Here is a 14,008-nt window from a genome sequence, read left to right as displayed (position 1 = left end):
TTCAAACAGCAATATTTAATCATTTTCACATCAAAAGCACTTTGCAGCTCACCAGCATTTTCCGTTTTTCTTTAAATATAAAACCAAACATTTTTAAAAGCAGCAGTTCTTAACCACAGGTTCAATGCATAATCGATCCTCTTTAAAAAGGGAAAAATCCACATGCTATGTAAAATACCTTCTATTATTATAATGAAATGCAGCAAGAAGAAAAACTTGTGTTTCTATGAACTCTCTTCTCCTAGAATAATAAACTTTCAAAACAAAGCATTTTCACAAAATCTTATTTGATCTTCATTTACAGAGCTTGATAGGTTGGACTTGTAACTTGCATTTATAAAATGACAAGTTATCATCTCAAGTTATCATCAACAGAAGGGGAAAAAAAAAAAGATGTAATCTGCTATCAGGAAACTCCACACCAAATTCAGACTTTCATTTGCAAAAAATGGAGCATTTCTGAGACGTCCCTTGTGTTTCTGAAGTACAGCTCATGAATTAATACTTTATTTACCACAGATACAATAGTTTACTTTCTTCCAGGGATGCAGCTAGGAAGCCAGAAGTATTTATTTATGGATACACATTGCAAATATAACATTACAAACCCAAACAGAATTCTTATTTGTTATCCTTATTTCCTCCTCTTCTACTCTCTGCCACCAACCTCACAAAAGATATGGAAGTAATCTAGAAACCTTTATTGCTGGAAAGCTGTGACGGGACTATCATTCTTTGTATAAAAAATATCTTAATGTAGTTATTTAGGATTGTTAAATAAGAGCATTTCAGTGATAAAATATTTTATTAGTGTTTAAGAACACTGAGGAATGTATTGGGACTTTTGGAAACATCCTCAAGTTTCATCATCAGATCTTTCAGTCTCGGACACCGCAGCTACAAGAGAACCACATGCGATTGTAGAGGAAATTATCCCAATCGTGAGGTTCAGTATTGCCACTTGAGATCCACAAAGCAAGACCTGGGTACAGTGGAGTGTGTATTGTACACATCTGTGCATGTCAAGAAGGTTTCGGGAACTCTGCCGGCCATGTGTGAACGTGACCGGCCAACCGAAAGCCGCGTCTCATCCAGTTCCTGGCAGGCAGGATGGTTAGCGGTGATACAGGATATCCTGGGTGGAGCCAATTCCAGTATTCGGTGAGATGACGAACAGATCCTTTGTGTGTTTTGTTGTCGTTTTTGACCCTCTGAAGTATCAACAATATCACTCACCCACTCTCGCTACGCTGTGCAAAAATATCCATTATTTAAATGCTTTGTAAAAACTCAACAGAGATTGTTGACAAGGCATGAGATACTGTGCCGCTAGTAAGGAACACGCGAAACCGCTAACAGGAAAATGAAGAAGTTGTTCTGAAAGGATGAAAATAGAAACTGGAAGAAACAAAGCAAGCACCAGGTTCAATAAAAATAGGAAGAGAAAGCCCTGCTGCAAAACAGGACTATAAAGTGTCTCACTGTATATACCTCAATGGCAGAAAGCTTATACAACACAATGTAGCAGACAATAGCACATAAATAGCAAATGAAACAATGTCACACAATAGAGAACCTTGTGCAGTAAATAATACAACTTTTTATTCATGTTTTATAGTTTACTTTTATTTATTTTTGCTTTAATAATGCATATTCTGTTCACTCTGTGCAAAATCGGGGACGGAGGCGGGCGCTGAAATCGTCTACGGAAAATCAAGCGAGATGAACATTCAAAACCGAAGGAGATGCCTATCAAAAACGGGAAAGCTAAAAAGCCACAGCTGATAATGACAAAGCTGCTCTCAACCGTGCCGCTCTGTCCCGCCGCCTCGCACCAGCCTGGCCGTACGGAGCAGCTGCACACGACGAGCGTGACCTCTACCGGACACCGGTGACAGGAGTTGGGGGAGCTACGTGACGGAGACCCGGCTTGCAACCAGCTCCAGTCAGAGTGTGGCAAAGAAAGGCACAAATCATTGCAAAGACCAGATTTCTGTTTCGTTGGTGTTCTTCTCCTAAATACATTACTGTACACAACGTAAGGTTCATTGTAGGGGGGTCGGGGGACATGAAATTGCATATTTAACAGAACTTAAGACCGTAACAAGAAGTAGGCTGTTGTATCTCGAAGCAAAAATAATCCCTCCAGCCCCAACGTTAACATTCATTCCTGGCTATATGCAGTACAAACATTTTAAAATCTGTGACAAAAGACAATTAAAAACCAAAAATCAAAATCATAAAGCTTGTAAACAGATAATCTGAAATACACTTTATTTATGGAAAAATATCATCAAAATAGTACCACTATGGACTAAACTGCCTGAGTTTTCATTTCACCTATGATCTTGAAGTAGAGAGCCTTTAGCACAAGAAGATCGATTTCAGTCACAACTAGTGCCACACAGCACCACATCGCGTGGAGATTTTTTCCTCACTGTTGGTATTTTTGTTGTGCTATCAAAAACTGTTGTGCTAATCCTTCAATAAAGGGATGTTGAGGCAATTCTTAAATCATTTGGCACAAAGTTATTTTGGCTGGGGCATAAATTTGAGTCTCAGTCATGTAGAATAATGCAACATTCCATCTATCAAGTATTCACTTTGATTGAAGAGCTTTCTTTATGTCGTTAACCTCCATCTGAAAAGAAAAAAGTATTTCTGATGAAATTAGACGCTTTAAGACACAGAGTTGATGCTGCTAGAAAAGCACATATTCCATCTTTTCCACAGGCACTGAGTACAGGTTTTATACCACTCTGATTTCCAAAGATTTCACAAATTGAGGTGACCTTCTATGTTGCACAGGGTGACCAGTGATGGCTTCCTCCCCTCAGAGGAATATATTCGTGTATATATATATATATGCATGTGCTGTAAGACCTTTCAAGCTCTCAGTTACAACTTTCACAGCCTGTGCAGCTCATTGCCAGGAATTACTCGCCAAATGAGCACTGTGACCATGCACCAGCAGCTGCACTTACCCCTGGCACAAGTAAACAGAGCCACTCTGAGCTGAGGAGCAAAACCTGTCCTCTCTCCCCTAGAGGGATGGCTCTTGCTGTGGGGATGGGGGCCCTCTACACCCATCAAGCCCATGCCCAGGCACCCCAAGGTCTCCGATGGATGTACGGCGGTGTGGCAGAAGCAGGTGGCTGAAGCTACCAACACCCCCAGCTGCACACTTAGCCCTTCCAGCAGCCTCCACAAACCCTCAGGCAGGTATGTGAGATACATTCCCAAACACCCGCAGTGCTCAGCTGGGCCATATCATCACTGCATTCTTCTTTATTTAATACATGCACCGAGAGCTGCGCTGCTTTATGCCTGTCAGAGCACTGATCAACTAATGCAATTTCTGTTTGTTGAACTTCTTTGTTGTTGTTCTGGTTGTTGATCTTCATTTAAAGCTAATTACGCCATCTCGACCAGCATCTGAACCAGTATAAGCAACATCTGAGCAGGAGTAAAAGCATTCAGCTGTAAGATCGTATTTTTAAAACCATCAACATAGGGCTCTGTGTAAACATTTAAAGCCATCCTTGGAGGTGGAATACAGACCTCTGAATAGTTTGCCCTGTTAGACTAAATCAATGACTGCTATTAAAATGTTCATCAGTTTTATCTGCATATATTCCAATTTTAGCTGAATTGTAAACTACAAGAAGAAGCCATGTGCCTATGTGGCTGCATGCATAAAGTCCTTTACACAGTTCTGCCATCCGCTGTCATGTTCCCAAGCCCTTTACTGAGCAGGAGCAGCCCAGTGAAATTACAGTTCGATTTTCTATCCCTGGTACAGAGAGAAAGTACAGCTGACCTATACCACCAAAATATAAAACATAATCGATACAAAAGCAGTTATCAAGTACATCACTCTCCCAAATCCAGAAAAGCAGTTACTGAGGCTGCAGAGTCAATGATCAAAGTCAAAGGTGCAGCTCTGCTCCTCACACGCAGGTAGGGCAGCACGCTGCCTGGCAAACACTAAATCAACATGACAACTTCTAGAGCTAAGGTACTGCACAAACTGTGATAGCAGTAACTGGCTCCTAATCCTAACACCATCTTTTATATTGTTTAGGATGCTTTAGTGAGGGTGACCTGAGTACAGTCTGTAAAACAGACATAAAAACCTTGCTGTGTGAAATAATATTCCAGGCACAGCAACACTAAGACCAGCCTAATACAAAATATAAAGCTCTGGAAGAGAGCAAATCATTAAAAACAAAAACAAAACCATACAATTTCACTTGTGACAAAATCAGACCATTAAAACCGACACTAAAGAAATACCCGAACTGGAATCCTATATGGCGTTCTTTCATTTGGTACTTGTGCACTTGTGCTGATAAATTTTTAGATAATTATCAGGCTTTTCAGTAAGAATCCAGCACTGCAATACATATGACACAAACTGGTAACATTAGGAAGGGAGTAGGTACCCCCTATTAGAAATGTTAATAGCTTTTGATTCACTGGTATCTAAGTATCTTACCAGAGATTTATGTTCTATACGTGAGGCTAAATCAAACCTGCTGATATTTCCGTAACACTGTAAGTAATTCAAGTACCTGCAACCGTAGACGGATCTTTTTTTCTTCATCCAACTCAGACAGCAACTGCTTAATCTCTTTTCTGTTAAAAGAATGCGATAAAAAACTTAGAATGCAAATATTGAAATTAATAAAGTACAAAAGGTCACCTCTTGGAGGAATATTTTCCATATTTCACTAATTATGTGGGGGTTTTTTTGTGTTTGTTTTTTTTTTTCCTCAAATAACTAATTAAAGTAAGTATATTCTTGTGTACTACTTACTACAGAGAAGTAAGACGATCTATAATAGGGCATACCCTGCCCTTCCCCTGCCCCAAATTAATACGAACAATACATTTCCTCCTAACAGCGCTGCATCCACAGGCTTTGCTCTTGGCTGGCTGTATGAACGTTGAATCCAGCTGCCTTTTTTCCACACAGAATGTAGATGGATTGGCTGTTGGTGGGTTATAAGAGCTGTAACACAAATTCTGCCCATCGTATCGTATGCTTAAGCCAGTCAGAAGCCGTTTGTGCCGACAACACAAAGTAACCTTCAGCTTCATTTATGAGCCTTAATGACTCCCAGGTATGGATTTCCTGTCTCCCTTCTTGGAAGGGAAGGGAAACACCGCTACCAGGAGCAGACACCTCCCCACATTCCCAAAGTGCCCTCACCTTGAGACAGAGGCCAGCAGGTGGGAGCAGCCCATGCAAGAAGGGCTGGGGAGGGCAGAGGAGCAGGAGACAGCCTAAGAGATTAAGCTGTGGGGCTCAGTGACTACTTGCAGCCTGAACCATGCCCTCCTGCAAGGTCTTCTCCCAAACTACCCCCACACCCCTGTTCTGGCACAGTCTCTGCCCTCTGCTTTGCCTTTTCTTTTTCCTGACTGGGCTACAGGCAACAGACAATGACAGTGGAGGATTCGCTTCCAAAACATCAAATACTCTCAGGAATAACAAAAACTATGTGAAAGCCCTACGAGATGAGCAGCTTAAAATAAAACAAAGATGGCCATCCCTGAAATAAGATGCAGGGTCATAAACCCAACTTCAAATGTCCTAATGACAAATGCATTACTTCTTCTGAAATACAAGCTTCCTGTGAAAATGTGCTAGCAGCAACACGCCAGCAAACAATACCAAAGCATTTGACGCTGTCTCCCATCTGTCTCACTGACAGATGGACCACTCGGTGGGTAGGGAATTGGGTGGATGGTCACACAGAGAGAGCTGCTGTCAACGGCTCAATGCCCAGGTGGAGATCAGTAACAAGTGGTGGTCCTCAGGGGTCAGTACTGGGACCGTCACTGTTTAACATCTTTGTCAGTAGCATGGACAGTGGGATCGAGTGCACCCTCAGCAAGTTTGCTGATGACACCAAGGTGGGTGATGCAATCAACACACTGGAGGGAAGGGATGCCACCCAGAGGGACCTGGACAGGCTGGAGAGCTGGGCCTGTGCAATCCTCATGAGGTTCAACAAGGCCAAGGGCAAGGTCCTGCATCTGGGCCAGGGCAATTCCAAGCACAGATACAGGCTCGATGGAGAAAAGACAGAGAGTAGCACTAAGGAGAAGGACCTGGGGGTGTTGGTTGATGAGAAGCTTGACATGAGCCGGCAATGTGCACTTGCAGCCCAGAAAGCCAACCATATCCTGGGCTGCATGAAAAGCAGCATGGCCAGCAGGGTGAGGGAGGTGATTCTCTCCCTCTGCTCTGCTCTCGTGAGACCCCACCTGGAGCCCTGCGTTCATCTCTGGGACCCCCAGCACAAGAAGGACATGGATGTATTAGAATGAGTCCAGAGGAGGGCCACAAAGATGATCAGAGGGCTGGAGCCCCTCTCCTGTGAAGACAGGCTGAGGGAGTTGGGGCTGTCCAGCCTGGAGAAGAGAAGGCTCCAGGGAGACCTTACAGTGGCCTTCTAGTACCTAAAGGGGGCTACAGGAAAGCTGGGGAGGGACTCTTGGTCAGGGAGTGGAGTGATAGGACAAGGAATAATGGTTTTAAATTTAAAAAGGGTAGATTTAGATTAGATACTCAGAAGAAATTCTTCACTCAGAGGGTGGTGAGGCACTGGAACAGGCTGCCCGGAGAAGCTGTGGATGCCCCATCCCTGGAGGTGCTCAAGGCCAGGCTGGATGGGGCTTTGGGCAGCCTGGTCTGGTGGAAGGTGTCCCTGCCCATGGCAGGGGGGTTGGAACCAGGTGATCTTTAAGGTCCCTTCCAACCTAAATCATTCTAACATTCTATGATTCTAAATCAATTTAATAGTTTTAGGCACTTCTACTGAATTCATATTACAACTAGAACAAATGCCCCCCTTATTAAGATTAGGGTGAGTTCCCAAGTAGCTATTGGCAAATTAAACAATATAAAATTATTCACCACTTATAGCTTGTATAGCTTAACTTTTTCAACAGCCCATAAACTTCTGCTTATGTCACAAAGCAGATAGTGCCAGTCTTTTTTCCTGACCTTCTCACCTCCGAATGTGTTCTGTCAGGAAAGTAGACAGAAACCACTCACAAACACAAAGGCAATCAGTAATGTATACGAAGACAAACTCCAGAAGAAACTGATGCCACACTTAATGGATGTATCCCAATTACAGCTGTGATTTGCAGTACTTACTTTTGCTGGTCTTTCATCGTTTCAATGATGATTTTTAGCTCCTTAATTTGTGTTCTCAGCTCCTCCAGGGCAGTCTGACCTTGGCTCAAGTGTTCAGTCTTTGGCTTTCCTTCAGTACCAAACAGGGATGGGGAATTTGACCTGTGGCCTGTTGTTCCCATAGCAATTGAATGAAATCCAGGTGACGGTGAAGGGGATAGAGATGGTTGTACATTACTGCCACTAGCCAAACCTCCTGGTTTCGGAGGCAAGGAAGTTTTATTATCAGACACCTGTAACAAAAAGAACAACATTTAATGCCTGGAGAATGCTTTATGAAAATCAAAACCTCTAATAAACATTAAATATTTTGCTGCTATATAGTAATGTTGAAAGTCCATAGTCAGACATAGAAAGTTTCAAATATGACAGCCAGAACAACCAGTCAAATTATCTTTGTACTTATACATCAGAGGGGGTTTAGCTGGGACCTGTAATTCCAGACAGTTTCAGCAGAAGTTTCCAGTTGCTACAGCTGATCAGCAATAAGCATTTCCAAGACCTCAGTCTGAGCACTGCAATGAACCAAGGAAGATATTGACTGTTTCTCTCAGAAATGTAAGAATTTCTCTCAGTTTGTAAGAACATGCCTACGTCCATGGAAGTCTCCTGCAGAGCACAAAATAGTGTGGCCAAGAATCCAAATTGCATTTTTTGTAGATTACACTGATGATTTTCAACTAACCATTGAAGGATTCTTCAATATATGATACTGTTTTAAAATTAGAAGACTGTGTTAAATGTTGCCCTCAGTATTAGAAAAATAGCTAACTGTTCCATAAAGTTGCTAGGTGAAATGATATAAAAACTAACACAAAATCCCATGACTTCACAATGATAGTATATTAATATGAAATAAAATAGTTGTATAACTTCACTGTACTGTCCTCTGGTACCTGAATCATCTGTGAATCCTTGTAACAACCAATGGCTCTTCATTCTTACAGGAACTTAAGAGAATAATGCAGCATTACCCTAGCTATCCTGAAAATTTATGTCTTAGCTCAGAAGGATCCCATATTTCTTGAACTGCAACACAGTGCTCTACTCAATAGACAAGGCATAGAAGACACCTACCATATAGTACCAGTTACTTCACTGCATACACAGCACAGTGTACAAGTACAGTTATCACAATGGCAAGTAAAGTGCCACTTATTTATCATGTTGTTATTTGGTAATGCTAATGTGTGCCTTATATAACACCTACCAGAACTATTGGAAGATCTGATTTAGCCCAGAATAAGAAAAAAACACAAGACTGCCCATGTTGAGTATATGTGGCAAGGTTTTAGTACCAGGGCAGCTGCAGGGGTGGCCTCTGTGAGCAGAGCCCAGCAGCTGCCCCATGTCAGATAAGGGCCAGCTCCAGCCGGCTCCAAAAGGGACCTGCTGCTGGCCAGAGCCGAGCCAGGCAGCGACGCTGGGTGGGCCTCTGGGAGAGCAGAGTTAAGAAAAGGGAAAAACTGCTGTGCAAAAGCAGCTGGGAGAGAGGAGTGAGAAGCAGCCCTGCAGCCCCCCAAGGTCAGTGCAGCAGGAGGGCAGGAGGCGCTCCAGGCAGGCAGCAGCAGTTCCCCTGAGGGCTGTGCAGGGAGAGGCCCCTGGTGGAGCAGGCTGTCCCCCTGCAGCCCATGGGTCCCACATGGAGCAGATCTCCACGCTGCAGCCCGTGGAGGAGCCCACGTGGAGCAGGTGGATGTGGCCTGGAGGAGGCTGCGGCCCATGGAGAGCCCCATGAATGGAGGGGAAGGTGTCTGTAGTTTGCTTTCAGATTCTCATTGCTATAGCCTGCTAGAAATAGGCAATAAATTACATTAATCTGCCTATACTGAGTCTGTTTTGCCTGTGATGATAATTGTTGAGTAATGTCCCTGTCCTTATCTCAACCCTTGAGCCCTTTTTGTCACATTTTCTCCCCCTTTTTCTTTGAGGAGGGGGAGTGAGAAAGCAGTTGTGGTGGAGCTCAGCTGCCCAGCTGGGTGAAACCACCACAGCCATCTAACTCTATCATTAGAAAAGAGATATTCAAACTGAATGGCAAATAGAGTAAGATACTGAGCAAAAATATTATGGAAACAGATGGAGATACACGGTGAGTGAAGACCTGAGGACTGAGGCCATGGACATTAACTGGACAAAGTAACTGAGAGAAAAGTTAGCAGTCAGATGAGAATTAGGAGAAAACGGGGTGTGGAGGGAAGAGCAGGATCCACCACATTCTGCAGAAAGCAGTCTTCCCCACTGCATGAGTGTGACTGAGTATCAAACCTGTCCCAGGCAGGCACTGCTTAAAGAAATGTGTTCTGTGGAACAAACAGTGTGACTATATATAGAAAAATGACATTATAAATCACAAGAGAGATGAATAACTCGACTCCATGACCTTAATAACGTTTCATGTATTGTGTATGTATTGTGCTTCTTTTAATATTTTATGTATGTGTGTACGTGTCTGAGCAGTGTGTACCTGTAACCCGACCCTTCATGGATAATAACCCTTATATGACCAGATGCAAGTTCCCTTTGGACTGAAAAGAGGCTAAGTCCAAACCTGCAGCAAGTGAGCAAGGCACAACTGGAGTCATCCACATTGAACACATTATTCCAGAGCTTAACTGGCCATCTGTATTAGAGCCTCAAGCAGCTACTTTCTGATAGCAGTCTTCGTGTTGTACAGGAACAACATCTACATGGTTGTCATGCCAGCAGATCATTTACGGATGTTGGCCCAAGAGTATTCATTAATCCAAGTGCACCCAGAAGAGGGAGCTATATAGCAAAACATTATCTTCATAACTTGATCACAGAAGTGCACAACTGCATCTTTCGAATACTTTAGTTATACTATTAGAATGTAATATTTATATATTAAGGATTTTTTTTCACACTATGGTTATGGAGGCAATTTAACTGTGCAATTCACTTTAGACTTGCATTTCAAACCCAGAAGAATCTTTAGTAATGATTACCATTTTTAAGCTTCTTTGAAGGACTGGTTACCAAAGTGATTGTTGAATTAGATGTTAAAAGTAACTATTTAATAATGTTTTCAAAAATTAAAATGCATGCCACAAGGTTAAACAGAGACATTCCAAATAACTTACTTGTGATATTGTAACAGTTCTTGATTTCCTTGACACTTCAATAGTTTTGTGTGTAACGGAAACATGTTCCTCCTTCTCTTCTTCAGGACTTGGTGAGTCAAAGAAATCCGGGCTTGAAAGGGACGACTATGTAGTTAAACACACACATACCATGAGAGGAAAAAAATGCAGATATTTTCATTGTACAAGAACTCAACAAAAAAGAAGAAAATGTATATGATTTTTAAAACTATTTTCAAAATAACAACACTTAAAATCAGTACTCTCTCTCCCCAGTTTTTTAACCCTTGTTTTCCAGGCTAGATGAAATGAGAAATACTTAGAGAGTTGGGCTCAACAATAATTTACATCTTCATATTGCTTTATATTATAAGACGAAAGCACCTTCCCGTCCACAAGCAGAGCTGTATCTTATTTGGCTAGGACACCGAGAACCATGTGGTAGGTGTCAGCTCTGCCACCACTTTGCTCAGTGCAGGTCTTTCTTTGCTGCTCTTCAGAGGAGTCATGCTGCTGCCTGTGCACACTGCTGGCATTGCAGGGCTGCCACAGGCATGGTCTCTTTGCAAAGGTGCAAACAGGGATGGAAGGTTCTTTTCACCCCTTGTTCCTTCTCCCAAAGATAGAGCAATGGTTTCCAAAGCATGGTTTATGAAAACAAGTGTCTCAACATACTTATTAGAAATTTAAGTCCCCCATATATTTACAAATATGAGCTTGTGAGAGGAGATGTATGACGGCTCAAGGAGAGCTACTGAAGGCCAACAACAGTCTGCTGTCCTCAAAATCTGGTAAGTAAGTGGCCTAGAGAAATCAAGGGAAATGATTTCCAGAAAAGCTCTCTTTTTGGAAATGCTTATAAAATCCTCAATACTTAGCAGAAGCTAGTTTATTCCAAAGATTTTTAGGAAGGATTTTTCTGGCCTCACCCATTGTTGGCAAAGAAAATCTGGCAGCACCCAAATAAGGGGGTACAAATCTTACAAGGGAGGGAATGTTTTAAGCATTAGCATTCAAAACACTGGCAGCCTTCTGACACAAATTTTCCTGAGCTGCATCTCTCTGCCTCACTGTACGTGTGAAGGAATGGCTGTGTACATGTATTAAAAGCACCAGGGAACAGAAATAGAAGGAAGAAAAAAGTCAGGAAAAATCTTCTTAAAAGAAAAGGAAAATTAACTTACAGATGTGAGAGACTGAGAGGGCGGTCGCCTGCCAGTAGCTTTTGGTCTGGTTGTAGTTGGATGATTAAGCTTCTCAGCAATTGGTACTACAGAGTCAAAACCTTCCAAGTCTTAAAAATAAAACAGAATTGATTTGGTTTTCTGGCAATTGTTTTATAAGAATCACTTTTTTTTCTTTTAATTTCAAAGAAATCAAATCTCACTTTCCCCATTGTGTCACAGTATTCTGCGCACATCTAGACACCATGATGTCACTAAAAAAATCCTGGAAGTCAAAGGCAGCTGCAACCCAGTCGCCCTTGCCAAGCACAATGGCCCTTGCATGTCAAACACAATAAAGCAGACAGGAAATGCTCAGAGGAGCCTATGGTTTTGTTTACTCTCAGTGTAGTGAAAGCTAAATGACAACACGGGTCCTGTGGATAGAATAAACAGTTTCAAAATTTCCATCTTGCTATTAAAAGGGTTAGTAGTTTTTCTCTGAATAACTGGAGACAGAGGACAGTGCACGCGTTGTCTCAAGAACTGTACTGTGCTGCACCTGCAGCATCCCACACAATTGCTCAGGGGATCAGAGAAGGAGAGTGCTGGAGCTGGAAGGCACCTGCAGGTTCCCAAACGCCAGCAGCTGGAGGCGGCATAGTTTCCAGAAGCTGCAGATGAGGGGGATATCTTCAGCAGTCCAGAGGCTATGGTAAGAGAAATCTCCAACAGATTCCCGAAGCTGTACAAAGCTCAGGAGTCTTGACTGTTTGTATGGCTAGTGAAATAGGAGGGAAGTGTTCGCTGAATCCAGCCACGTGGTAGCATGTTTACATGGAAGAACGATGGCTGAAGGAGTACTGTGGCTCGTGATTACATGCCTGAATCAAATGGCTTAACACCATTCATCTATTTTTATGGGCTATATCAGTTTCAGTCACATCAATTTCAAAATGCCCTATTGCATATGTTAAACAGAAATGATTCAGAAAATATACAGGAGATACTCTAGACACAATAAATCAAAATTCAGTAAAATTACTTTCAGGCATAAATCAAACGCTGGAATGGTATTTGTTATTCAGAGACCATTTGTCATTGCACACATGCAGGAAAAAAACAGCTTCTAAGTTAGCAGGTATGTATATACCAGGCACCTAATTTTCAGAACTGTTACAGAACAATGAATCTCTGAAGATCAAGCTTTGCTGCTGTATTACAATCATTGCACAGAATTAAGTGATGGAAAAACAAACCTATTGATGGGTCTGTGCAATAAACTAAGCACACTGAAGGACGCTTACATTGATTCCAAGTCCATGACTTGGCAGCTAGGAAACAAATAGGTTCAGACATTCTTTACTCAGCAATATTTTTCCATTCCCAGGAGATTTTAAAAAAAAGAAGGTGGAAAAAAAAAAAAAAGGAGACTTCTTTCAATACCCCTGAAATAGTCTAAGGTTATTCACCTCTTAAACATTATTCTATTTTTGGAGCAACTCTTCCTATATATAGCCTGTGACCCCACTGTCCTCTACCAGGTATTTCTCTCTCTGTTTTTTTATTGACTGCTGCAACCCCATGCCCTGAAGTGTCTCACAAAGTCAGTCAATGGCAATTTGGCAATCCAAAGCTTAAAGTTTATCTACATATCAGGTGAGGCTGCAGTGCTTTTAAAGTAAAAATAAGTTAACGCAAACAGATTACACAAAACCTATCTGGAGACATACAGAACTTCAGGGCTACAGGAAAGGAGAAATACAAGTAAAAGAATTATTTTCTGAAGAAAAAAAAAAAAAGCCTAAATATAGGAGCTGGTTTCCAGCAACAGCCAGTTTGAAGCTGATGTATGAGATAGCTACATGACTTGCTTTAGATCACACAGGAAGTCAGTGATGTATTTTTATACATTGTCTTTGTTTTCACCACTGTTACTTTCTTAAGTCGAAAATATACACCTTTTCTACAAACATGTGATGCTTAACTATACAAAATGGTGACTGAAGCAAACCTCTGCTTACCCCAGCCATTCTTCCCCATCTAACCCTTTTTTTTTTTTTTTTTTTTTCCCTGAGCGAGTTTTAGTCCAGCTCTTCTTCCAAAAACATGCGCCCAGCCACACAAATACCTGTTTGGAAGAAAGGATCAGTAGCAGAGGACTGATACAAGCTGTTAAAGCTGAGAAGAAGAGCAGGCTACAGCTCTGGGGGGTAATAGAGTGACTGAAGTTATCTTACAGCATGGGAATGCTCCAATGCATCAGTTCTCTCTCTGTTGACACTTCCATGGTAAGCACCACTGTACCTTCATCTGTTCTTACATAGGATAAATATCTACACTAAAATGGAAAACAGTCAATGAAAAAAACAGTGAAGGTATAAAAGTGTGTTTCTTTGCCTTACATAAGCTAACCATTACCTAGACTTCTATGTTTGATTTGAACAACGAAATATTCATGTTTCAATTGTAAAATGTATTGATAAACTGCACAAGAGGATACAAATTTTTGTTCAGGAGACCCATGA

At 41.8% G+C, this 14,008-nt stretch overlaps 1 protein-coding gene across 6 annotated transcripts in view; it reads right to left on the bottom strand.

Annotated features, from left to right (window-relative positions):
- Positions 1-14,008, bottom strand: part of SH3KBP1 (SH3 domain containing kinase binding protein 1) — a 226,641-nt gene continuing 212,633 nt past the window's right edge. For all 6 annotated transcript variants that reach the window (XM_066981109.1, XM_066981113.1, XM_013183859.3 and 3 more), the window contains 5 exons: positions 11,502-11,611; positions 10,318-10,443; positions 7,175-7,446; positions 4,575-4,638; positions 1-2,641 (listed from right to left, as the gene is read on the bottom strand). In XM_066981109.1, the coding sequence (XP_066837210.1) occupies positions 2,600-2,641; positions 4,575-4,638; positions 7,175-7,446; positions 10,318-10,443; positions 11,502-11,611 (614 nt within the window). In that variant the 3' untranslated portion in view covers positions 1-2,599. The remainder of the gene's footprint in view (positions 2,642-4,574; positions 4,639-7,174; positions 7,447-10,317; positions 10,444-11,501; positions 11,612-14,008) is intronic.

This window comes from Anser cygnoides, chromosome 1 (genome assembly GCF_040182565.1).
Source record: "Anser cygnoides isolate HZ-2024a breed goose chromosome 1, Taihu_goose_T2T_genome, whole genome shotgun sequence".
Taxonomy (NCBI): domain Eukaryota; kingdom Metazoa; phylum Chordata; class Aves; order Anseriformes; family Anatidae; genus Anser; species Anser cygnoides.
Note: the sequence above shows the minus strand (reverse complement) of the source record. Positions and strands in the feature narration are given on the sequence as shown.